At 40.9% G+C, this 26646-nt stretch overlaps 1 protein-coding gene across 2 annotated transcripts; it reads right to left on the bottom strand.

Moving 5' to 3' along the window:
* Nucleotides 1-238: 238 nt before the first annotated feature.
* On the bottom strand, nt 239-22210 carry LOC124138518 (phospholipase B-like 1). 2 transcript variants are annotated; one of them, XM_048382705.1, is made up of 11 exons: nt 22045-22210; nt 21873-21935; nt 21299-21521; nt 19617-19845; nt 17985-18146; nt 13933-14068; nt 6225-6428; nt 5513-5653; nt 4154-4339; nt 3100-3206; nt 239-1158 (listed from the first exon to the last, which is right to left on the bottom strand). In XM_048382705.1, the coding sequence occupies exons 1-11, from the start codon at nt 22088-22090 to the stop codon at nt 988-990; spliced, it is 1668 nt and encodes a 555-aa protein (XP_048238662.1). In that variant the 5' UTR covers nt 22091-22210; the 3' UTR covers nt 239-987. The 2 variants fall into 2 exon arrangements, with proteins under 2 accessions (XP_048238662.1, XP_046361181.2); XM_046505225.2 differs by lacking the exon at nt 21873-21935.
* Nucleotides 22211-26646: the final 4436 nt, after the last annotated feature.

Raw genomic sequence — 26646 nt, 5'->3', positions numbered from 1 at the left:
GCCCTTTATGAAGATTGTAACAACATATCCTTGTTGCCAATTCTCCATAGTTGTGTTGTAAACGCTATTACTTCCGTCGTGTTACACCAGCTACTGACACGACACAGGGTCAGAAGGTTCGGAAACTGCGATGACTGACAGCAAATAGGACTCAACCATTACGCATGGGCCCATACATTAATTGGGTGGAAAACAATAGAAAATGTAACATTCTCTAAAAGATCAACAACATGTGAAATACTGGTCAGATAACTTTTTATTTAGGTGTGGTTGCAAATGAACATCAATGCTACATTCTCACTTGAGTAATGTTTCATACATACAAGGGAAATGATTTACAGTCAGTGTAAAGATAACACATTTATGAACTTATGATGTGTGAGTGAGTTGAATTTAACGCCGCTTTTAACAGTATTCCAGTTATATCACGGCGTGTCAGCTTAATGTGGGAGGAAAGCCCGAAGAGATGAAGGTCTTAGCCGTTTACCACCCCGGTGAAACCCAAAAGCACGGGTATGGCGCTGACAAACCTAGAAACATAATCGGAGTGAACCGGGATTCGAACCCACAATCATAGGTTTCTAGCGTGCCCAAGGGACTCAACTCTGCACAGCGAATAGCGGCGCGTTAGACGACTGGGCCACCCGTGCCCGCTTATAAAATTATGAATGGTGCTTAACTTTTGCACAGGTGTATACATGCAGTCCGGTAATGAGACATCTTAACGCCAAGAAATATTGTAGTATTGTATTACTATTATACCTTTTGAAATTAGGTTTTGAAATATTTATCTAAGGGCATTCAAATGTACGCCGAAAGCAAAAACCCACAAAGACAAAATTTTAACCGAAAAAACGGCACTGAGTAAATAAAAGAAAAACAATTATTCATATGCATTGATATTGCAATAGGTATATAAAACAATACCTTATGAGACGAGTGTTTGCTGTTCCAGCAGTGTTGTTTAATGTATAGTACATAGGTCTCCTACAACATGGCATAGACGTCGTAGAAAGAAAAATCATATCTTTGGGGCAATCCAATGTGGGATATATTCTCGAATTCTTTCGACCAATCAAATGGTTCCATGTGGTTTGTTGTAGTTGGACCATTTATGATGGAGGCAGAGCTGTTCAAGGCAAGGTTGAAATCTGTTACCTAATAAAAAATCATAATAAAAAACCCGTTTCAGACGTTGCAAATATCACATCGACTCTGTTTAGGATATTATTGTCATTGGACTGGAAATGTATGTGATCCTCATAAACCTTTGATTATTATTTAAATGGCATAAATACTGCATGATGTGACAAAAGATTTTTCAATACATCATAAAAACAACTATACGATTCCAATTGTATCATGAGCATGTGTTTATGAATAACTAACAAATACTGATGACATCAGTTTGCGAAATTGTGAGCATATCCTACCGAACCGATGACACTCATCACAGACACATGAAAAGGCAAGTCAATTATTCTGAAAAACACATGAGAACATGACGGGAACAAGTTAAAATACTGAATTGCATCGTTTTTGTCCAAAAGAATATAAAAACTTTACTGAGGCCTTGAGTGTTGATAAAAAATCTTTTGAGCAAGAGTCGTATGACGCTCTTTGAAATCTTCGCAGATAAAACGTGCTCGATTGTACGTCAAAAGTTGTGAAATGCAAACACCAAAGGCTTGAGCTACTGGAAAAGTGCTTGACATAAAGGGAAAGTTGAAGTCATCCCTCTTGTCTTGTGGAGAGATTTTTGCCACTCTGAATGTTTATACATAGATCTAAATATGAATCAGTTGAGGCGGTTTCACTAGTCTCTCTTATTTCTAATTCAGGTGGGGAATTGGCTATTCCATGGTGAATCATGGTTATCAGGTCATCGACATACCTGAAACTTAAAATAAACTTCTTGGCCAAATCACTTTGTTTTGACTTTGCCAATCCGATCAGATATTCTGATCCATATGCAGATCAGCAACAGGGGAACACAACTGGTGCCCATTTGGGATGCTTACTTCTTCACATAGGTGTTATCTTTGATGATGTCCCGCCTTCTTACATATTGTTTGCTCAGTAAACTTCATGTGACCTTTCCTTCCATTTTTTACAAACTGTCCTGAATCTTTGAAAATAGAGAGTTAACTATGTCTTTGGTCTCAACGTTTAGTGACAAATGTCACATAGATCGAGGATGTTTTCCCTTTAGTTTATCGTGTGAGATTGTGGTGTGCAAAGTTGAAATTTGAATGATTTGACATAATTGAGCTTGGTTCTTTTCTGATATTGCAACGATTAAAGCAAATCCACTGAGTCTTTGAGAAACCACATGGTATTAAGTGGTCTCACGTTCTCTGTGAATGAAAAGAAAGTCCTTCCTTGATAGTATCAGAGATCATGGTTAATCCCTGTGACACGGATTTAGTGGTATAATTGCTGGGTCCAGCTATATATCGCTGTTTGTGCGGATTGTTTTGGAGCTTTGGAATCTAGTACACAGGAGGAATAGACCTGTCTTCAGGGCTTAGAGTCAGGTCAAAAGTTGATAGTACAGTTGCTTTGTTTTTGCAGATTTCTTCCTCAGTTAACAGATTTCTATCACTTGTACCAAGTTCTTTGATCAAACAATCAATGTTGTGAGGCTTATATATAGCAATGGTATTCGAGACCATGCCAATGGGGGAACAACCACAAGCTTTTGGTGTGGGGTAGCCAGACAGCTGACTGGGACAAAACACGTAAATTCCAATTATGTTTCCTCATTTTCACAACAACACAATCACGCACTGACTTAACCCACTCTGAAACATATTCAAAAGGTTCATCTTCTCTTTTGACCAATTTAATGGCATATGATTCGACAGCATCCATACTGATTTTAAAGCTGTGATCCCAATTGGTTGGATGCTGCTCACGATATTTTGTCCAATATTTGAATAACTGACGAACTTTGTTATTTTCAAAAATAGAGAAGTCACCTGTGATTATATGACCAACAAGGTGGAACCATTAGGAATATAGCTTGGAAGCAACAAATAGTCGAATTGACATTATGAACTGCCAACTCCACGTTTCTGCAAAACATTCCTATGTTACCTTTGTATCTATGCATCCAAATGCCATAGGTACCGGCGTCACCAGATCGCCCCGACAACAGACTGCATAGCAAGCATTATCTTCCGAAAAAGGGTCATGGACATAATCTGAAAGGCAAAAAAAGAATTTAAAAGATTAAAGGCATTAGGTGCCATCATCTGCCAAGCCGAAACTAAGCTCGTCCCGATGCATTACAGTCTTGGGGCTTTGCACTTTATCCCTGTCCATTTTCAAAGAATGACATATATGTGCCTAGATCAGCTGTAATCCATAGTCTAGTCGATATAGAATCACATAGCCTGCATATCTCTGACATGTCACATATTTTCTCTGTATTGAGGTTAACAGCCTAAACGTGTGATTTTCATTGTTTTTGGGGGGCAGCGTTCTATAAATTCTTGAAAATAATTATTGCTTTCAATCTTTAAACTTAGAAGCCATTCGTAACCACGCACCTAAGTGCCAGCATTGCGTAGGAGAAGGTGATTTACACAGAACATGGCGTCTATAGATCAGTGTTTATTTCAAAACATCGGCAAATACATTTTCTTTCAAAGAAAGCATATAAATACAACCTTTAGAATTGATCTGAAGCAGAATGAGTTTTTTCAAATGTAGTTTATCACACTACATTATGTGTCCAAGAAAGTAAGTATGGTTGTACTCAGTTCTTTAAACGATACAGCTATATCACGGCCTCAAACCCTCGAGCACTGTGAGCAATCATACACAGTATTTGCAGTGAGTCAGTGTTTTTACCACTTGGCTATCTCGAATCCCCTCATCAGTTTATAAAGAATTAAGACTAAGAAAGGTGACAGAAGATGTTTTTCCCTTTTTTCAAGCAAGAATGGTTGTTGTTGTCTTTTATAGTTTTGAAGCTTGAAATCCTTGAAAATATTATGATGAGCGGAGAGTCGAAAATAATTTGAATTACGACATACATACAAGACCATTTAATCCCTGTAACTATAGCATGTTGGCCCCGATGCTAGACTAAATTAGTAAACTGGGTAGGACAGAAACACACAATGGTAACAGCATGTGTATTTACCGTTAGATCTGAGCAGCTGTCGGGCGGTCACCACATCATGGACGGTGCTGTGGTCTCGACGGAATATCTTAGCCCTGGGGGCCATCTCATACGAGTAGTCGGAGCCGTGTACAGACACAAATTCAGGGTAGCCACTGATGTTGTAGATGGACTCGTAGAAGGGGACGTTGTAGGACGCCCAGTAGCCTATGGAGATTTAACGATAAAATTTGTTGGATGTAGGGTGTTGGTTGGCTGGTTTGTTGTTTAACGCCGCACTCAGCAATATTCCAGCTATATGACGGCGGTCTGTCAGTGAGTGAGTGAGTTGGTTTTAACGCCGTTTTTTTAACAGTATTCCAGTTATATCACGGCGTGTCAGCTTAATGTGGGAGGAAAGCCCGAAGTGATGCAGGTCTTAGACGTTTACCACTTTGGTGACACCCACGAGCACGGGTATGGTGCTGACAAACCTAGAAACATAATCCAGGCGAACCGGGATTCGAACCCACAATCATAGTTTTCTGGCGTGCCCAAGGGACGCAACTCTGAACAGCGAATCGCGGCGCCTTAGACGACTGGGCAACCCGTGCCCCCGACGGCGGTCTGTAAATAATCGAGTCTGGACCAGACAATCCAGTAATTGACATCATGAGCATCGATCCATGCATTTGGGATCGATGACATGTGTCAACCAAGTCAGCGAGCCTGACCACCCGATCCCGTTAGTCGCCTTTTACGACAAGCATAGTCGCCTTTTACGGCAAGTATGGGTTGCTGAAGACCTATTTTACCCCGGAATCTTCACGGGTTGGATGTAGGATGTATATTAAATTAATTACCCTTCGGAAAATCCAATTTACAGATCAGGCTTTTTGGTAGTCCCAGCACTTCTGAGTTTCTCAAAGACCGCAAATATTATGACACATTGTCTCAGTTTCACACATGCTTTGAAATTGTCTCTGGCGTTTTATATTTACATTTTCATATTCTTAGGTGCAGTTCTATATAGAGGTGTCTTCCAGTCCCCATACTAATCTGATCTAAATTGAACAAGAGCCACTCTAAATTTCCTTGTTGCTGTACAACTGAAATATATTTCAGTACTACAAGACCCCTTGACATTGAATATGACAATTCGTTGTTACCATTTTGAGGCTGGTCACGACAATTGTGTGGATATGAATATTTAAGAAGTGTCATAAAAATATTGCTGCATATGAACTTGGATTACGTCAGTACTTACGTTCCAATGCATAGAAACATTTAAAATGAAACATTAAAAAACAGTTTTATTTAGTCGACTCCCAGAACAATATCTTGTGACATATTCTGCCACGGAATCACCTTAGAGACTGTTTTGAAGAATAATGGACGTACCTTTCCTCAGTATCGCTGTCTGATCAGCTGCAATTACAAGTCCAGGTATTTGTTCAACTACCCACAGGAGGTTGTCCTCAAGGTGTTTCCGAGGCTGGTAGCGCTTCAAGTCGATCACCATGTACTGATTCATGTAAGTGCCTACAAATACACACATGGTATGGAAGGTCATCCCATTTTGACTTCATGTTCTATGTGGGAAGCAAGAGCTGCTCTGTGGCAGATCCTCTTGTGCGTCTTGAAAATTGTCTCTTTTATGGCGTCTGAGCAAAGAGTAGAAACTCCTTTATTTGACTAGGTTCATGATTTACTATACTGTTATGTGAGATCTTGGTGCTCGTCAAGAGTAGGATGACTCATTTATTTTACATCAGATGCATGTCCCTCAAACGCAAGTTGACCGGAAACATTTAGGGGGCATCTCTGGATCTGACGACAAGCATACTAAATACGAATTAAACTGAATGATTTTACGCTCCTGTCAGTAATATAACAACCATATAACCATTTAAGTATCAAGTTTGGGACAGACAACCACGTGATCAGTGACAGTGTGAGTAACGACCCACGACGTCGTGGTACGATAACATACAATCAACCAGACCAAACAATTTTTACAAGCAGCTCCTCTTCTTAATATATATAATCAACTCTTTCGGGTTATTGTGCCCAAGGATCCCCACGGCAAATTGAGTGCAGTCATGATCAATACCCGAGTTATATCTCTTGTACATTTCGGCCCACTCCGGTCCTGATGTTGCCGCCATGTTGGCGACTCGTACTCGCTGCCAGGCAAGAAGGGAATGAGGTTGTATGAGGCTGAACAAAGATGCGTTGAAGATGTCATTGGTAGTCTGCAGCATCACCATTGACGTGTCGCTCATCACGTAGAAGTCGTCTACGGATACCAATAATCCTGAAACAAGTATTTGTGCGAGGATAAGATATAGACTGCATGGCAAACACTGCATCTACTTGCGTCGATGGCAACACGGGCTGTGAGTGAATAGGGTCAGATGCAGTAGTCTAACATGTCTCGTTCCTGCTTCATTATCAGACCTGGGTTCGCTGTCTTTCTCGTATAATAATAGAGATAATATTTTGGTTGGTTCTTTTGTAGTATTTTGTGTGTCTGTCTGTTTGACTGTCTGTTGTGAAACGCCGCTACATGGCCGTGGCCAATAAATAATGAAGTCTGGATCAGACACACAAATGATTGATGTTATGTTCAACGATCCACGCCGTCGGGGCAGGATGACACGCAACCAACCGAATCACCGAGCCAGACCACCCGAAACATTCCGTTGGCTGATACTACAAGCATAGGTTGCTGGGGGCTATTCAAATCCGGAAAACCAAGTGGAACAGAAGATGAGTGGGACAAATTTAGAACCATGGCATCAGGTTTGCTTAACCAAAGAAATATGCTTTATTAGCCTAACACGACTCATATTCGTCTTATTAGTTCAACTTGTTGCCATTTGTCTCATGTAAACCGCTTTGGTATCGAAATGGTAAGGTTACTATGAAATATTGTTGTTATTTGTTTTGTCAAATTTTATTTTTTTAAATTACATAGAAATAGGTCAAAGGTCTCACGACCATGCAGAAATAGGTCCGATGTCAGGATGAAAAATAGCAAAGGAATCCGAGCATATTATAATTTTATACACGGTGTATGTAAACACAGGTTAATATTCACAATGATGATGATAGCTACTAATCAGGACTTCTGGTAGCATCACCTTTTCCCCCGGTAATACCTCGCGCAAATTCTGAGTTATACTGTCACATGACAGTCAAACCATACCAAATTTTGAAATGGATCACAAAACGTGATTTTGGTTGAACGTACATATACAAGTATGTCACATTGTTGTCTGGGAACCCACATATGTAAAAAAATCCTTTTATTTGTGATAAGAAAATGGATGTTTTCAGCATGTAAGGTATTGGTATGTTGTTATTGGTATACTCTGGACAGGTTATTCTCTTGCACTGACAATTTATATTTTCAAAAAATTTTGTGGTAGAGATGTGGGTGGACTTTTCCCATTTCACTTGACTTGCATTTGCATGTGTTTGTGAGGGTGCCACCGGTGGGGCAGGAGATGCTCACCTTTTCGTTCATAAACGAAAACGTATGTAGTAGTCGGAATCGCTTTGAGAAGAGATTTCTTATGAGTATGGAAATGGCGTTGTCGCCTTTTTTTCCTATTGATGTGCTATTTGCGTATCGGAGAAAACGTTGATCAAAGAAAGGAGATTATCATCATGTCAAAGAATCAAAGAACATGTCAAAGATATGCATACTTACTATCAGGAAAATCGACTATAAATATGCGAGTAAAAAATATTAAAAGCGATCTTAAAGAAGAACACACATAAACACTGGAGCAGTAAGTAACATAAGGAAAGACACAAAGTCTGCTACATCTTGTTCTAAATGTCAGTGAGTAGAATATTTATATTCAGATACTATTATGATTGTTCTTTCCTGCGGGAGAGCAGCATTACCTTACATAAATCATCTCACGCAGAACACTGATGTGCCTGCAATCACGTCTGAATAAATTGACACAAATAACTTTTGTGCTGTTTTTTACCAAACAATCTCTTGTTTGCTGTAGATTTATAGACTGCCCTTCAAAAAAAAACCTGATGACGTCATTGGGGATCCGTTGCCACTCGTCCCTCAGTGCGGCTTCCAGCTGTTGTTGTGAGGTGAATGCGCCTCCTGATCTCATTAGGTGATCCGACAACTGCTCATTGGCGTTTAAGTCTGGAAGAACGGCGACTTTGTGCACAGCCAAGAAATCCTGGACGACCCTTGCAGAAGTGAGAGTGTTCCTGTTGCTGTTGGCGAAGGAATGGTAACACCACGGGTTGAACAACGTCATTACTGTAGATCTGACCGTTGAGGTTGCCACGGATGATGATTAAACCCGTCCATTGGTTGCCACAAATTCCTCTCCAAACCCATTATCACACCACCACCAAATGGAGCGCCAGTCTGGCCACCCAAGACGATAATTCCGACCATCATTATGGAATAAGCAGAACCTGCTTTCGTCGGTAAATCGCACTCTCTGTCAGTCACCAATCTGCCAGCGTTTTACTGTCCTTGTTCAGTGCCGTCTTGTCAGTTGATATTCCAAAGTCAAGGCCTTTTTATGACAGAAGTTGTGCAGTTTAACGTGGCATATATTTTGCACTTTTCGGCGTGCATTGTTACGGGTACCATACTGTTTAACAAATACAAATGTTTAAGTTTGTAAACAAATAATGATGTGAATACCCATATGCGAACGAAAAAAATAACTGTGCTTCATATAAAGTTAAATAAAAATAAATTTAGTCTGAAATGCATCTTTCAAGTCCTCTCCTCGACTTTATGGTCGTGATTCACGTGTTAATGCTGGACGCACAAATTGGATGTTGGAGTGTTTGTTTGGAGCATGATACTCATCCACAATGATTGTACAGCTATCAGGTGCTCACAAACATACTTTCGTGTGACCGTAAATATCGCTTACACTATAACACGACTTGTTGAATCTGCCAACAGAAATGGCGAAAAACGAAGGTGCCAGACATTTTAATGTTCATCGAAATACAATATCAACTCTTTGGATACGTTATCTAAAGCCTGGCACCACATGACTTGCCACGGTCCGGTCGTCCACAAGACAAGACAAGACAACCAGTTTGTGCATCTACGAAAACTGCCACAATAATAGCTCGGATAAGTCCTGGGTTGAGATCAATAATTGGCAAACCGTATGTTAAGGGAGCACAACATCTGACCCCGACGTCCAGCGATACGCCCTATTTTTGCACCCACGACACAGTCAGGCACGCCTAGCTTGGTGTAGACATATGAGGTTCAAAAGACTTGACTGGGACAGTATACTGTTCACAGATGAGTCCTGGTTTCATGTGGACAGCCCTGGTGGTCGTGCTAGGCGTCCAGGAGAACGTTTTTAGCGAAGGTTGTCTTACTCAACGTCGTCAGTTTGGGAGTGGAAGTGTAATGGTATGGGGTGGCATCACAACTCATCATTGCTTATGGCAATTTGTATCGCGTACGCTACCGAGACGACATCGTTCGAGATCATGTTCAGATCGTTCAGCACTTTTGTTCTACAAATTCAGTGACGTAACGCAACGTTACAGCAGGACATTGCCCGCCCACGTTTTGCACGTGTAAGTTGTAAAAGTCTTCTTGGGGCAGCAGTACATTGCTGTACTTCCATGGCCGGCTGTTTCTCCAGATCACGCTTCTATAGAACATGTCTGGGATGGGTTAGACGGACGCCTACGACGGGACCAGACCAAGTCGAAATCTGACTCAGCTAGCTCAGTTGATCAATCTTTAATTGACATTTGGAGCAACATCCCCCAGGCTGTTTTCCATCATCTTAATTCTTCAACGCGCCACTGCCTCGCCTGTATCAACTCAAATGATGGTTACACCGATATTGACATTCAGTTAGTTATATAGTTAATTGAATTGGTACACCACCTCTAGTTTTGGGCATGTCTCTGTCTATCTCCTCTTTCCAGGTATGGGTTTTGTCAATGAATTTGTTATGATAAAACATTGATCAGACGAATGACCAAATATCATGCTGGGTTTTTTTCAAAACTATATCATTTACCCCACTGTATATGAAGCACAGTTACATATTTCCCGCTAGTTTATACGTCAAGGTTCCATTCAGCACATGTTGGTTCAGAGGAAAAATGAGAAAAGATTAAAACGGGGATCATGATGCTTTGGTAATACATCAACTTATTAAATGTCATTATCATTTTCGTAAAGTTTAAAAGAAAGTTGATATTTTGCAGACCTACTTATAGTTTTCTCACGATGGCACACTTCCATTACGGGTTCACTTAAAGCAGCTGAACAAGCGAGAAGAAAAATAGGTATTTTTTACGTCATTATCTTCATCAGCAGACTATGGTTGTGCCGCCTGAAACGCTTTTTAGCATTGAAACAAAATTCTCATCTTTCTGGCACTGAAACATCTGACAGAATTAAAGAGCCTATCTTTACACCTTTATAACTATTTGGAACTAATGAATACGTAATTTGAACAAGAATTAGAATATTGTTTTGGGGTATGAACATGCATGTCAAATCTCCACTCCGTGATTCCAACAGTTTCAAAGGAATTGACGGCTACGGACAATGGATGACGGATAAACTGGCGATGATATAAGCCCACTCGCCAGTTGTGGTACAATGCATGTCTATCGTATGAAGGTAAGTGTATCTTTTCGTAAACGTCAATATTATAGCCATATCAAGGTGGCACATGCACTTTATACAATACCATGACACACACTCAATAAGGTTCACACGTTTTGAACAGCCGGTTATTACATCTTTCTCTTACGATAAACGATGGGATACAAGCAACCTGGATCGTGTTACACAAAGCAGTCTTAGCGTTACGATCATCCCATACTTTAACAGTGACTGACGGTCGTCGTAGCACTGATGTCGTTTTATGTTTTGTTTGTTTGTTTGTTTGTTTGTTTGTTGCTTAACGCCGCATTCAGCAATATTCCAGCTATATGACAGCGGTCTGTAAATAATCGAGTCTGGACGAGACAATCTAGTGATTGACATCATGAGCATCGATTCACGCAATTGGGATACGATGACATGCATCAACCAAGTAAGCGAGCCTGACCACCCGATCCCGTTTGTCGCCTTTTACGGTGAGCATGGGATGCTGAGGACCTATTCTACCCCGGGTCTCGATGTGTGAGGAAACCCAGAAGTGATGCATATCCCAGACGTCCACAACTGACAAACTTACAATATAGCGAGAAGCATAGTTATCACTATCCCCCGCCACAGTGTATCTTGTTCTGATTAAAAATGGAGGTTACTTGTGGCTGCATGTCGAGTCGTACACCCACGCGAACGAGACATTGTTATATTAATGATTATTAAGAAGAAAAACAAATGAATGTTGCTGCAACTGGCATCGATGACATGCATCAACCAAGTCAGCGAGCCTGATCACCCCATCCCGTTAGTCGCCTCTTACGACAAGCATAGTCGCCTCTTACGACAAGCATGGGTTGCTGAAGACCTATTCTATCCCGGATCTTCACGGGTTTCGCTTTATGTAAGTGGGCACTGATGTGGCAACTAGTCAAATATAACTAAAACGGTGTTTGATGTTTGTTGTTTAAGGACGAACTCGTCAATATTCAAGCTGTATGATGAAGATCTGTAAATAATCTTGACCAGACAATCCAGTCATTGACATCCAGAGCAAAGATCTACTCAACTGGAACACGATTGCATATATCAACTAAGTCAACGAACCTGACCAACCAAAGCCGTTAGTCTACGTATGAAAAAGCAAAGTAAATTCTCGTAACTTAATAAGTAACTATGGTCAGAAAGTTGGTCAACAGCGAATTTACTATCCTATCTAGAAGATTGCATTAAGGTGCTGAAGTTTAGAAAATATCACTTATTAAATTGTGTTAAGAATGTCAACATACAAGACATGTTTAGGAATGTTTTTCAATACAAAACGGTATGCACATTCCATCTTAACACGCTTAGGGTCTAAACACATGAAATGAGCTATCGCCTCATAGCCTAAACCTCACCTAAACACAACAACCCCATAATCCAAACATGTTTAGAATTTAAACACCTTTAAAGTGTTTAGAATTTAAACACCTTTAACGTGTTTAGAATTGAAACACCTTTAACGTGTTTAGAATGTAAATACCTTTAAACATGTTTAGAATTTAAACACCTTAAACGTGTTTAGAATGTAAACACCTTTAAACATGTTAAGAATTTAAACACCTTTAACGTGTTTAGAATTTAAACACCTTTAAACATGTTACATAAGTGCATATCATCAGGCTATACATGAAACATGGCTAAGATCTAAACTATATATTGAAATTAGATGTTCAAATCCGATTCACAGGCACTTCCATATCACATGTACCAGCAGGGCTTACAACGAACTTGGTACAATATTAACATTAAAATGTACAAACAAACCAAGTGAATAGTGACTAGGAAATTGACACTTGTAACGACAACAGTCTCCGTACCACAGATGGTAGCATGATGGACTACAAACCAAGAGGTTGCAGGTTCGACTCCCATCGGATAAGAAATTCTTTGTTTTCATCAATGTGTTGTTGCTGTATGACTAACAGTATTTTCCCCTACAGGAAGCTGAAATTGATGGTAGATCTGATTACTACTTAACCGTTTTTAGTTGCGTGTTAGTTTTCCCACCTAGTAAAACAAATACTAACTGATTAATAACGTCAAGTAACATGTAAGTGTCTGAGTGGTTAGTGAAATTCATTAAGTTAGTCAACTTTACAAACTGTTTCAGACTAATTCTAACCCGGGTCTTCACTGGTCATAAAACTAAAAAGATATGTCAGATGAAATTCGAGACATATGTCTTCATGCACAGAAACCAAAGGGAAACAGAGAAATTAACACTGTGTCTAACGGCAAGACTATATTTTAACGTTCACGGCCGCTTTGCGTTGAAGTCACTATTTTCACTTCCGGTTCCAGCTGAAGTGACACCATCGTATTGTCCATACCAATGAACCCTAAAAAAATATCGGCAATATTTCTCGTGCACTATGGGTGACAAAGTTGTGCAGCCATCGACTCTCTACACTTTGCTTCAGTGTCATATTCTGACAGGGAGAAGGGCTCATGAGGTATATTCCAAACCCATTCCATTACCTTACTAACAATAGATACGTGTATCTACTACACCGTAAAGCGGCCGTATTTACGATAGCCTGTAAAGAAGGTACTGTCAGGAGTAAGGGCATCTTCTCGAGGCAAGAGAGTTAACTGACTGTAAAAGTCCAGTTTCCACCCTTGCCGAATTAGGCTGGTATTATGGAGTTACATTTTGGCTGGACTAACGAGTCTATGCATAGATCAAAATCGCGCAACGAAATCGAAATCCGGTTCGTAAACTGTCGTGCAGATTTCGGTCGATTGAAGGATTTGCAAAGGATGTGCACCGCCAACTCGTTGTCAACAGATATTTTCCAAACCTTTTCATGTTTTTAATCAATATGCACGCGTGACTTGATGCACTTCGCGATGTAAGACCCGTTTTATCAGAATATAGATCTTGATTATCGATCAGATCGTCTTGACTCGGCGCCGCCATTTTGTTTGAAACAAATGCAAGTGATCGAATCTGATTGGTCCAGAGGAAAAGCTTAGAAGGGACATAATTCGTTATAACCACTGGTGGCGCCACGATCGAGCCCAGGAATTCCAGCCTAGTTCGGCAACTGGACTTTTAAAGTCAGTTAACTCTCTTGCCTCGGGAAGATGGAGTAAGGGTGGGCATTACCAGTAAGCAAGGCAGACTAACCCGGATAACTCGAGAAGGACATCTTGGTGGTTTCGTCCCGTAGTTTAAAGGTCCAGTACTTGTAAATCCTCAACATTGTCTGGTAAAGGAACCACGTCGAATGGCCCATGAAAATGTCATCGAAGTTGTCAGTTACCTGAGGAAATAAATATAGTTGCTGTCAACCAAGTTGCATTGTGTGTTGTCAAATGTACTGACGGGCGGTGTGGAGGCCTTGTGGTTAAAGTGTTCGCTTGTGGCGCCGAAGGCTCGAGTTTGATTTCACGGACCTCACTGTCTGGAATATTGCACTCACTCACTCAGAAACTCACTCACTCTGTCACATTCTCACTCTCACTCATCTCACTCAGTTGTTGAAGTTTTGTCGAATGACGGTTCGAAATGAAATCATGCGTAACCCGGGTTGGCTCCCCAAACTCTCCCATTATGAGATTACTTTGTCTGAACACTATACACCCGTGCCTGCAAATACTCGTATCACTTATGCCAGAAGTCAGTTAATAAAACCAAAGCAATGTTGCTAGCCAGATCTATAGACAAGGGTGCTAATACATGCACACCGCGCTAACACTGGTTGCCTCGTGGTCTAAGGCATCGCCATTAATTGCCCATAAGTTGTGCTGTCTCATTTCGCTTACACATCGTGATTTAAAGCTAACAGACTTTCTGTTCCCAGCTGCAGTAAACACCCCTACATACTACTCAAACTACAGATTACCAAGTGAATGAACAGTATTTCAGTTATATCTCGGCGTGTCAGTTTGAGGAAAGAGAGGAAAGCCCGAAGTGATGCAGGTCTTTGGCGCCACAACTTTTGTAAAACCCAAGACCACGAATATTATGATGACAAACCAAGGATCCAGGGTTTGAACCAAAGATCAATGGTTTCTGGCACGCCTAGACCGCCTCCGTGGTCTAGTGGTAGAGCGTCCGCCCGGAGAGCGGAAGGTTCGGGGATTGATCCCCGGCCGCGTCATACCAAAAGACGTTAAAAGATGGTACTTGCTAACTGTTAACCTGCCTGGCGCTCGGCATTTAGGGGCTAAAACAAGGATTGGTCGGCTCGGAGTCAGTATACTGTGTCTGAGTGGGGTATTCATGTTAAACTGCGACATGGTATGTCAGTGGGCTAGCACTATAAATCGGCATCAGTCCGGACAAGTACAAGCAGCCACACACACACACACACACACACACACACAAACACACACACACACTGACACCCACACACCCATACACACGTGCATGCACGTCGCTATATAAGTGCAATAATCTTGGACGTGACGTTAAACCTAATTTCACCTCACCTCTGACACGCCTAAGGGATGCAACTCTGCACAGCGAAGGCAAGTATGAGGGTTGACGGCTTTCATAACTGAATGTGCAATAGCTTGGTGGAATAGACAGACGCCATGCCATTGGGTATGATATTCACAGATACTTGAGAGGAACATGAGATTATTGTAACAGGATTTGTATGTTGTTTTACGCCGCAGTCAGTCACTCTAACCCGAAATCCCAACTAAGTTCAACTAACACTAACTCAGTCAAGGCGGGCAATCTTTTGTTAGTTGAAGGGATGTAACTCTTGTACATCCACTGACGATTTTACCAACTCACCTTTTAAACAAAACTGTAAATAGTACAATAACTGAAGTTTTCACAACACGCATTAAATGTTACTGAGGAGGGACGCAAGTTTGACGTAAAAGCTTGGTTTGAATTTATCAGAACTTAGGCATGACTCGAACGTATTAGCAACCAACTAAACCAAGCAAATGTTAGCCTTAGTCCTACATTTGGTGTTATAATTAAAATAATATGCTAGCGTTCATTTGAATGAACATTATTTTCCTGACATAGCCGAAGGCCGAAGTAAGCTGAAGCATGGCGCGATGTCCGTCTGCCCCAGGCCTTCCATCTGACCGCTCCCAACAGACTTAAGGGTTTCAGAGAAGATGACGCTTCGGAAGGATGCCTTTCACTGTAATGTGGCTAAAACAATTGACTATTCTAAAAATATTCGACACTATAAAGTCGTGGGATCTTAAACATTGAAATAATGTGTAGCAACACAATCAAGCAATGTCAGTAAAATTAAAATTTTATAAAATGAAAAAGATCTTTAAGAATCTACTTGTTAAGAAAAATACGGTCCAGAGAGCTGGGCCTTTAAGTTGATGTGCAGGACCACTATATGACTTGGGTTTCTTAAGGGCATGGAATTAAAGAATATATTTTGTGTATTCATCGGAAATATAATTTCTAAATTGGGGAAAGCATCATTACATCAGAAATAGTTCAGACAGCAGAAATGCTGGTAGCATGTGTAGCACTACAATGTGCCTCATGTGTAATCATTTTATTTAGATTTAAGTTACTTTTTGGAAAATCTACCAGAATATTTAATTACTTTGAACGAGCAAACATTTGTAGATGACAATCATAATCATTTTTCAGGCAAGCAAATCTATCATGTAAATAATATTGTTGAATATAATTAACTTCCAATTCTGTAACTGCGATAATAATGTTCTTTATGGTTTAAAGAACACTACAATGAGCTCATACTGTCATTTTAGTTTAAACAGACCAAATTGGCAAGCCAAATACATTCACAACCATAATTTATTGACATAACAAATAGATATCACAGTGTAACACGTATCAGTTGGGAAGTAGCTGTTGCACAGAGTTCCATGGCACTATTATTAAAACTTTTTATTTTAAACCAAGCTGGTCAAGGGACAACGCTTCTATATCAATCTTTGTCTCTGAAAGGGGGAACCAGACGGCCTTCTCCACCTTGTTTGGGTTCTTTTGAGAACAAAACAAAACGGCCCCGCCTCACACTTACCTAAAATATCAATTGTTCGTCCCCTGAATAAGCTCAGTACACGTTTATACACTAGACGACTTTGCTCATTTGTGATGACTAAAATATAACATGGGAAATATATAGAGCCTCAAACTATTTGATCTATATATTCCTGTCGGTGAGCACAGTATTTGAGATTTACTGTTCTGAGCAATTTATAACCTTGCAGTGGTGGCATTATTGATAAATGTTTTCGGAGCTAAATTCCCCACATTGGTTCAATGTATTGGCGTCACTAAGTCTTGCCATGCGATGGCTAACATATTGTTAAAAGCGGCGTAAAATATTTCATCATTTTCAGTCCGCTCCTTGCTATGAATAACATTAAAGCAATCTGCAAATATTTGTCCTTATAGAAACTATAGTCACAGATCGATGTGTCTGGCTTTAGGCAATCAGCCCGTGCTTTAGAGATAGCCGGGCTTAAGTTACAGTCTAGTTTTCTCAGTATGAATGCAAAGAACATCTGATGAATATGTTGGAAATAGCAAATAAAATGGTTTGAAAATTATAATAGCCATTTCCAATACCAACAATATCTGCTGTTGCGCACTGTTCCTCCGACAGTTGTGCTCCCCGTCCGTTCAAGATGTCAACACATCACAACATGGTATCTTAAACATGTTTTTACAGTGATGGGGATAAAAATAACAAAAATCAGATATTGTTTGGTACAGGGTATTCATTGCCGTGTACTGACATATACTAAACTATTCCCAACTTTGAGTTATTTTGTAATTCATCGTTCTCATTTGGAGCCAAACGGACTAGTTGAGACGAATCTGTGGCAGCTAAGGGACGTAACTCCGATCAGCGAGTTAGGAGTCTGACATGACCTGACCATTCGTTTGTTTGTTTGTTGTTTAACGCCGCACTCAGCAATATTCCAGCTATATGACGGCGGTCTGTAAATAATCCAGTCTGGACCACACAATCTAATGATTGACATCATGAGCATCGATCCACACAATTGGGATCGATGACATGCATCAACCAAGTCAGCGAGCCTGACCACCCGATCCTGTTAGTCGCCTCTTACGACAAGCATAGTCGCCTTTTACGGCTAGCATGGGCTGCTGAAGCCTGACCATCCGTGCTCGAAGTGATATTATGTGTTGCATGGCAAGATGCTGATAAGATTTAGCCCAACTGGTAGAATACATGTACATCTCACCTTCACCAAGGCAGAACAACGACTTCCCATGAGAAGGAACCGGTCAACCTCTGCTCTCGTCATGGTTCTCCAGTCAGGGCGCTGTGAGGAGTTGCTGGCAGCCATGATGTCGGAAAGATCTCCCGATGCGCTGAGGGCTTGGAAGATGAAGAAATCCAGCTTCTACAAACGGTTTAAGATACATTCTTACAGCAGACTGAACCTCAGTGGTGAGTGAATGTTGCTTTATGACACATCCGCGATGAAATTACATTTGTTTCGGGTCGATGGGGGAATGGTAAACGCGTTCGCTCGTCACCTCGAAGGCCCGGGTTCGAATCCCCCACATGGCCCATTACTGGTGTTCCCCGCTGTGATATTGCTTGCATATTGATAAAAGCGGCTTAAAACCATACTCACCCACTTAGTCACTACACTCGTTTCGATGCGCATTAATAAAATAAAAATGTTTCACCATCATGAAGTTCATCATGTGTTCCTTTTTGTCAAAAATGAGAAACTGGAAGAGATTACTATATTTGAAAATGCAAGGAATTACTGGGAGAAAATAATTTTAAAAAAACATTTCTTGTGCTTGATAAAAATGGAAATCCCGGATAAGTTGAACCAATTCACAAAACGCGTTTGAGACAATTAGGCGGTGCACAGAATTTGGGCCAACCCATTTGGTTTGTTTCGGGTACGCATGTACGCATGTTGTCCACGTACAGGTCTATGACAATGAAGTTGACTACGCTCTACGGCACTGTCAAGCATTGTCTAAAGCTAGCATTGAAAAGACAGGGTACGCCCATTTCAATCGTACTACTTGTCGCGGACCACCCGCTATCCCTTTCTTCACATTTGTACGCGTCATTGGTAGGAACTCATACATAGTCATACGGGGTTAGTTGTCAGGATACAACTCAACCTATCCTGGTTTACCAGTAATGTCAAAGATAGAATTGACAAAACATTTCCCATGGACAGTCATTGAAGGTTCTTTATGTTTTACTCATCCCTCCATCAAGCCGAGGTGAAGGAATTTCGAAAGAACAAGTACTTCATTTGTTTGGGTTTGGGAAAAGTTTCAGTTTTAATAAAAAAACGTAGGCCCAGAGTGAGTGAGTGAGTATGGTTTAACGCCACCAGCGTGTCAGTTTGATGTCGTAGATCAAAGGTTTCCGACATACCCCTGAGACACAACTCTGCACAGCGAATTGCGACGCCTTAGGAAACTGTGCCCACCTTGCCCCTGCTGTCCAAGGACCGCCTTCGTGGTCTAGTGGTAGAGCGTCCGCCCGGAGTGCGGAAGGTCCGGGGTTCAATCCCCGGCAGTGTCATACCAAAAGACGTTAATAGTTTGTACTTTTTGTTACCTTGCCTGGCGCTCGGAATTAAGGGCTAAAACAAGGACTGGTCAGCTCGGAGTCAGTATACTGTGTCAGTGAGGTATTCATGTTGAACTGCGGCATGGTATCTCAGTGGGCTAGCACTAGAAAAACGGCTGACTAACACACACACGTGCATGCACGTCGCTATATAAGTGCAATAATCTTGGACGCGACGTTAAACTCGATTTCACCTCACCTCACCCTGAATCCCAAGACAATCCGTAATAAGCTATTACTATAATAAGCTATTACTTCTCACCTCTTCTTCGGTCGTGGACACTGAATTGTAGCCAGTGTACAAGCCGTCAAGCTGGTCAGTCACGTGACCAACCTGTCGCCAAAATGAGTCCGTCGAGGAGAATTGTAAGATCATGTCACGTGTCCACCTGTCCTGTTCGTACAAAAACTTTCGCGCAAACGCAACCGCGGCTTCGGTCTGCGAGAGGAAGAACGGGTATTGCACATTCTGGAAGTGCTGGTATATTCTCCTGAAAATAGAAAAGGCAAAATGAATATGCGATGGAGTGGTTAGGAACCGACCATTTAATACTTTTAGAGTATTCACTATGGAACACACACGATTATTTAGTCTATAATATCCATTACATACAAGGGGTGTCACGATAAATCGAAATATCGATATATTGCTACTGGTAGGCACTTAAAGTCAATAAATCGATTGTTAAATCAGTTTCCGATCAATAGTAGTTAGGAATATCGATAGTTTCGGTTCTATTTACCATTTCAATAAAATACATGCAATGCTGTTCAAATTTGATTTTCTTTTGATAATGAGTGGTAGTAATTTACACATGGTAATGTAGAAGTTTCTTTTTCTTAAATTATTAGGGTAAAGAAAAAACAAATCAGTCATATCACAAACTTTACTTTTCATTTGTTGTTATGGTTATCACATTCAAAGGAAACTTCAGTTTCAAGGTTTAATTCAACTTTAAAATTCATTAAAAAAACTATCGATATTTATCGCAATGGTTGCTTGCAATATCAATAGTTATCGCAATAGTTTCTTTCAATATCACTCGTTATCGCAATAGTGATTTCAAGACCAACAGTCACCCCTATTATATCCTGATAAAATCCCAGTATTTTCTGGAACAAGTGTGTTTTATGAAACAAGAGAGAACGTCTCTTTATGATGAATTCCCAGCTGTTACAAACTAACTAGGGCACCAAATCCCGTGACGTTAATATATTTGTAACAACGAATAACATGGATGAAAAATACCTATTGATGCTAATACAGCTGACGGTATAGATAACAACAGTGAAATCGATTGCAGCGACAAAGACCAGCGTTCGCCTATCTCTAATTCTACAAATGGCAGCAAAGTCCAATAAATGTTGTAAATGCACATGTTGCATAAAAAACATTAACATTAAACTTCGATACCTTGGAGTGATGGGGTGTGTAGGGAGTGTCTACCGTTACCCGATCATGATACCCGTGAAGATCCGGGTAAGAATAGGTGTTCAGCAACCCATGCTTGCTGTAATAGGCGACTGTGCTTGTCGTAAGGGGCGACTAAAGGGATCTGGTGGTCAGGCTCGGTGACTTGGTTGATGCATGTCATCGTATCCCAATATTGCGTAGATCAATGCTCATGATGTCAATCACTGGATTGTCTGATCCAGACTCGATCATTTACAGACAGCCGTCATAAAGCTTGAATATTGCTGAGTGCGGCGCTAAACAACACATAACAATAACAACAACACAATCACAACTACGTCACGACGACTTAAAGGAATAGTTGACAAGATGTTCCTCAGTCCACGGAGATAACACACTGGATATTCGAGAATGTCCCATATTGAATACCCCTTGATGTTGTAGGTTTGAAGAACTAATATTTCGCTCTTTACCGACTGAACTGTGTCAGTGTATCAGAAGTCTTGAGCTATACATAATGACTGATTTACCGTGATGTTAAGACTCCTTCCAGGTACCCTGCAGCAAACATGACGTCAGCATCGGTTGCCTGGCGACCATAACCTGCTCGGATGTCCAGCTGCGCCCACCCCTTTTCTTCCAGGGTATCATTAAACACACCATAGGCTGTGGCCCCCTGTTTATCCGAGAGCCCCGGTGTAAAGGCGCATTCACGGTGTTTACAGTAAACACTGCCTGACAGTACATCCCCACCTGAAACAACAGACTCACAATATATACAAAAGTATATGTTCACAAACATGATGATGTGTCTTTGGATCTCTAATTTTCAAGGTGACGATACGTGGACGCCTTTTCATTTAGTGTTATGTCTTAAAGGAAGCCATCGAACGACACCCAAAGGCTGGAAGACCTATAGTAACACGTGACCGAAGTGCGTCACAATGGAATTCCACGACACCAGTTGCTGTTTGTTTGTTAACATCTTGCACAAGGACGTATGTGCAGAACAACCTGTGGGAGGAAAATTAATGGCACGATAATGTAAATAAGACCGACAAGTCCCTAGCCATAGGATGATGATGATGACAGGTGTTTACATACTGGTGAGCGTATACTGTTCCAATAGCACCCTCCACAAACACACGCAAAGGCAAGTCAATTGATCTGAAATAACACGGGAACAAATAGTAAAGAAGTGAAAATAGGGAACTGCATAGGACATCATTTTATGTCTCTGATGCACAATATGAATGTACAATATAAGCTATCTTACCATATACAACGGACACGGCAATGCTGGTAAATAGGTACACGAACATCGTTCTATCCTTGTCAATATCCACAATACGTTTCCTATTACCAGAAGATTAACACGTCTACCTAAACGCGGGACACACTGCCACAGACACACAGATCCAAGTTCGCCGTGACACGGATGTAAACAGACCTCGTGATGTTTGTCACGTGACACATGTGACAGATTCAAGCACACATCGTCGATACGCGGAAAGCTATATAACTTGTTATTTGCTGGTCACACCTGGGTAAACAAAAAGACTAGCTCTAAGTGTCTGAAATATAGAATTTTGATATTAACTCCTTTCACATTCAAAGGAGCCCTAGTGAGTTGGGAGGAAAATCTAGACTTGCTTTATTTCGGGCTTTTGCATTACAGAAAGGGATGGGTGAAAGGGAAAATAATATGGTTCAGGGACAGTGAGACAGACTAGTAAACATCCTGTTCCAGCAGCACACTATCATGTGACACCTCCAACAGATGTTCCATCATAAGCTGGATGTTAATAATTGTTTGGTGATTAATAACGTGCTGCTCTGTTTAACTGTGAAGGCAACTACGATCATATTAATGTATTAAAGTTATCAGCAAATACAATGATTCAGCTGGGCAGGTGTTTTTATACCTAATCCGAATTGACCGAGGGATAGCACAAGTTTACATTGATTGGCCACTGTTGCTAAATGTTAACTGTTTACGCAAAATCTCGGTTGACTAAAATTGGCCATGCCTTGAGGCGACCAACTCCCCTTTTTGGGTACATTGACTTGACTAATCGCATCCTTTACTCAATGCCTTTAAGATTTGTGTTAAGAAGTATGCGGGATTCAGAGGTGATGAAATGCGACTCAGAGAAAAAACTTGGATGGTGTTCGGGATTCTGGGGAGGATGGAGTTTCATATCTACTGAAACCCTGTGGTCCGGGACTTTGAACTTGATCAAACAAGAAAACACGTATTCAGGTGGAGGACACCAAGAACTGATGTCCAGATGTTTGTTTGTTGTTTAACGCCGCACTCCGCAATATTCCAGCTATATGACGGCGGACTGTAAATAATCGGTCTATGTGAAAATAAAAGTCTTATTTCCTTGCACCAGATGTGTAGACGTATTAACTCAAGAGCTCTTAAATTGGATGACAAAATATATTGAGTGGTATGCTGAATGCCTAGCGGGGCCGGGTTGACAATCAGGTCATATGAGGAATGTTTCAGGTTCACAGATTGATGTAGATAATGTAAGTTGTCCGCCGGTCTAGAGGGGAACATGGGTTGATGTGACCTGTGTGTCAGATTATGTAAGTTAGTGTTCCGAGTTCGAGCCCGAACACAAGCTGACATGAAGGGTACATAAACCCAAGTCCCCCCAGGGACCGGTGGACAACGAATTTATCTAACCACACACCTAATTGTATAGTTTAGCCGTTTTGTGATAAATTGTGCACTTTGTGTAAAAGCATGAAACTTGGCACAGCTGTAATTAATGGCATTCCAAATATCTTCTGATATGGGGTCACCCAATTTGGCAGCCAAATCCATACTCTATTTGGTGGTCCCATATCTTACCTCACACCTAATTATATAGTGCAGCCGTTTCGTGATGGAGGAATGACATTCTAGTATATACCATGTGATCATTACCCACAACGTAAATATATCATAAAAATGAACTGCGGCGGTCTGTAAATAATCGAATCTGTACCAGACAATCCAGTAATTGACATCATGGGCATTGATCCACGCAATTGGGATACGATGACATGCATCAACCAAGCCAGCGAGCCTGACCACCCGATCCCGTTAGTCGCCTCTTACGACAAGCATAGTCGCCTTTTACGCCAAGCGTGGGTTGATGAAGTCATATTATAAACCTACTGTCTGTTTGTGTAACTAGATATGGAGTTTTTGAAATTGTGGTAACACCTCGTAGGAGGTATCACAACGAACGAACACCTCACAGGAGGGCTCACAATCATTGTAAACCCTTGAATGAACAAAAACTACGAACAGCCTACGAGACGCACGTGCAGATTTCGTGCCATTGCGAGACGCACGTGCAGATTTCGCACCGTTGCGATGAGTCGGTTTATAAGTTTGAGAAACCATTTCTCCTCGGGATTACCAGCGATTTTATAAACCTCAGAGTGTTCATTTGTATTGATCGTTAGGTTTCTTCAAACTTGAGAAAGACCATCATGAGGTTTTACTTAAGAAGAAAACCCGGGACTTACTGTGGAAGACCCGGGGACTTGATTTTCATCGTTATAAAAAGTTACATATTTCCCCAGGACTTCCATACCCTTTATTTTTTATTTTAAACGCAATCCTAGATTTTCGTCACTTTCATTGAAGTTGACAGTCGCCAAAACGATACACAAATTCATCTTCATCGGGCCGTTCTTCGTCACAATCATCTGCATTTTTAGTTTTCGTTTGTGTGAGAAATAAATCGTCACCTTCCTCTCTCTCCAACACCTTGCCACTAAATGAAACTCGTCTGTAAGCTGTCCACATTATGAGGGAGACGCTCACGGGCAATGCGTGCGTGCACGACCAGCACGTGCATGACACCTGTAGTCGTCACTCAACATTGCTCACGGATGCGTTTATAGTCTCGTTATATCGCATATATAGATCCTCGTTATTGCGTATCTCAATTAGAATTAACTTTGTTGGTTTTTAAGTCAGATAAAACACTTATCCTCGGTTTCGGTTGAAAATGTAAACCCGCCTGGTCGGAAAGATCCTGCGGGCCTTCGGCCCTTAGGATCTTCCCTCCCAGGCGGGTTTACATTTTCATCCAAAACCTCGGAACGTGTTTTATCCTTTACGTAAAAACCTGACATGGGGTGACATACCCGGTATGTCACCTCATTTCAGGGTTTACAATCGCTGGTAATCCCGAGGAGAAATGGTTTCTCCTATACTTCTAACTAAGATCTTCACGGGTCTTATGAGATGTAGTTGTACGTCTGAGAGTGGGTGCAGAGCAAAGTGTAATAATAACCAAACCATTAGCCATTTACAGGATATTTCAATAAATACAAATTTTGTTGTTGTTGTTTTCAATATTGTGTAGTCATTGTATTCACCATATGAATATACAATACTGGTATAGTTAATTAGCTTTAATTATGTACATCTTATAGATATGCCGAAGAAGAAAGAAATGCACATTTTGTTTGTTTGTTTTTTGACACTTTAGAGGACCTAAATCAAGGTCAATAGTCTATTATGATAAAGTTATTTACTTTACAGATGTAATGTTGAGTAAATACATTCCAAAATGTTCATTTTTCAATATATATTTAGGTTCTGGGTCATGTTCTCACATACTAGAATTGTATTCCTCCATATTGGATTTTTTGGGATGGCGCTATATCTGAAAATATTTGGAATGTCATTACCTACAACTGTAGGTTGTTTCATGCTTTAAGCACAAGTGCACTATTTACCCTATATCTGTCACGTAACGGCTGCACTAATACTGCAGGTATGTGTTTTGGTCCAAATCGGCAAGAATACCATAGTTCGGCATTTATAGCAGACGACAAAAAACAAACTTAGAGTTATTCCCCCAGATCTATGTTTTTTTTAGGAAATAATCGTGAATATGGATTGTCAAAAGAAAACTACATGTCAAAAGCCCGACAGCTCAATACCCCTACGCTTAGTTAAAACAACAAAGGGTATTTATGTTTTGTAACAGCAGAACAGTCCAATGAAGGATAAAGCTAATTAACCCACGAGAGTACAGATGAAATGAGAACGAATAAACCGAGGCTATTATCTGTTGGATGTGATGAAAGATGTTCAAGCTAAATATATATGACAATCACCATTCATTGTACAGAGAGAGTGAGTGAGTATGGTTTTACGCCGCTTTTAGCAATATTCCAGGAATATCACGGCGGGGGACACCAGAAATAGGCTTCACACATTGTACCCATGTCGGGAATCGAATCCGGGTCTTCGGCGTGACGAGCGAACGCTTTAACCACTAGGCTACCCGACCGCCCCTCATTGTACAGAGGAAATGATACATTGAGCAGAAGACGAAAACGAGTGTATCGTGAGGCAGAGATTCGTCTGTGTCGGATGAAGGAACAACTGATCCAGAAACTAAATACACCCATCCAATTCTTGGAATCTGTAGGCCTTCTAATTAAACTTAGTGACTTGAAAGATTATACTGTGGATATCTATGCGCTTACTCAGAGTGAGTGAGTTGAGTTTTTAACGCCGCTTTTAACAGTATTCCTGTTACATCGCGGCGTGTCACCTTATTGTGGGAGGAAAGCCCGAAGTGATGCAGGTCTCAAACGTTTACCACTTCGGTGAAACCCACGAGCACGGGTATGGTGCTGACAAACCTTGAAACATTATCGGAGTGAACCGGGATTCGAGCCCACAAACATAGGTTTCTGGTGCGCCCAAGCGACGCAACTCTGCACAGCGAATTACGGCGCCTTAGATACTGGGCCACCCGTGCCCCACGCTTACTCAGAAACATTAAGTCGAATCTATGTGCATGATGACTCAAATGTGTTATTTATTTCGTCATTATCGTATCTCAAT

The sequence above is a fragment of the Haliotis rufescens genome, unplaced genomic scaffold, assembly GCF_023055435.1.
Source record: "Haliotis rufescens isolate VD_foot unplaced genomic scaffold, xgHalRufe1.0.p SCAF_40, whole genome shotgun sequence".
NCBI classification, from domain to species: Eukaryota; Metazoa; Mollusca; class Gastropoda; order Lepetellida; family Haliotidae; genus Haliotis; species Haliotis rufescens.
The sequence above is the reverse complement of the archived record's forward strand: the minus strand, read 5'-3'. Positions and strand labels throughout refer to the sequence as shown.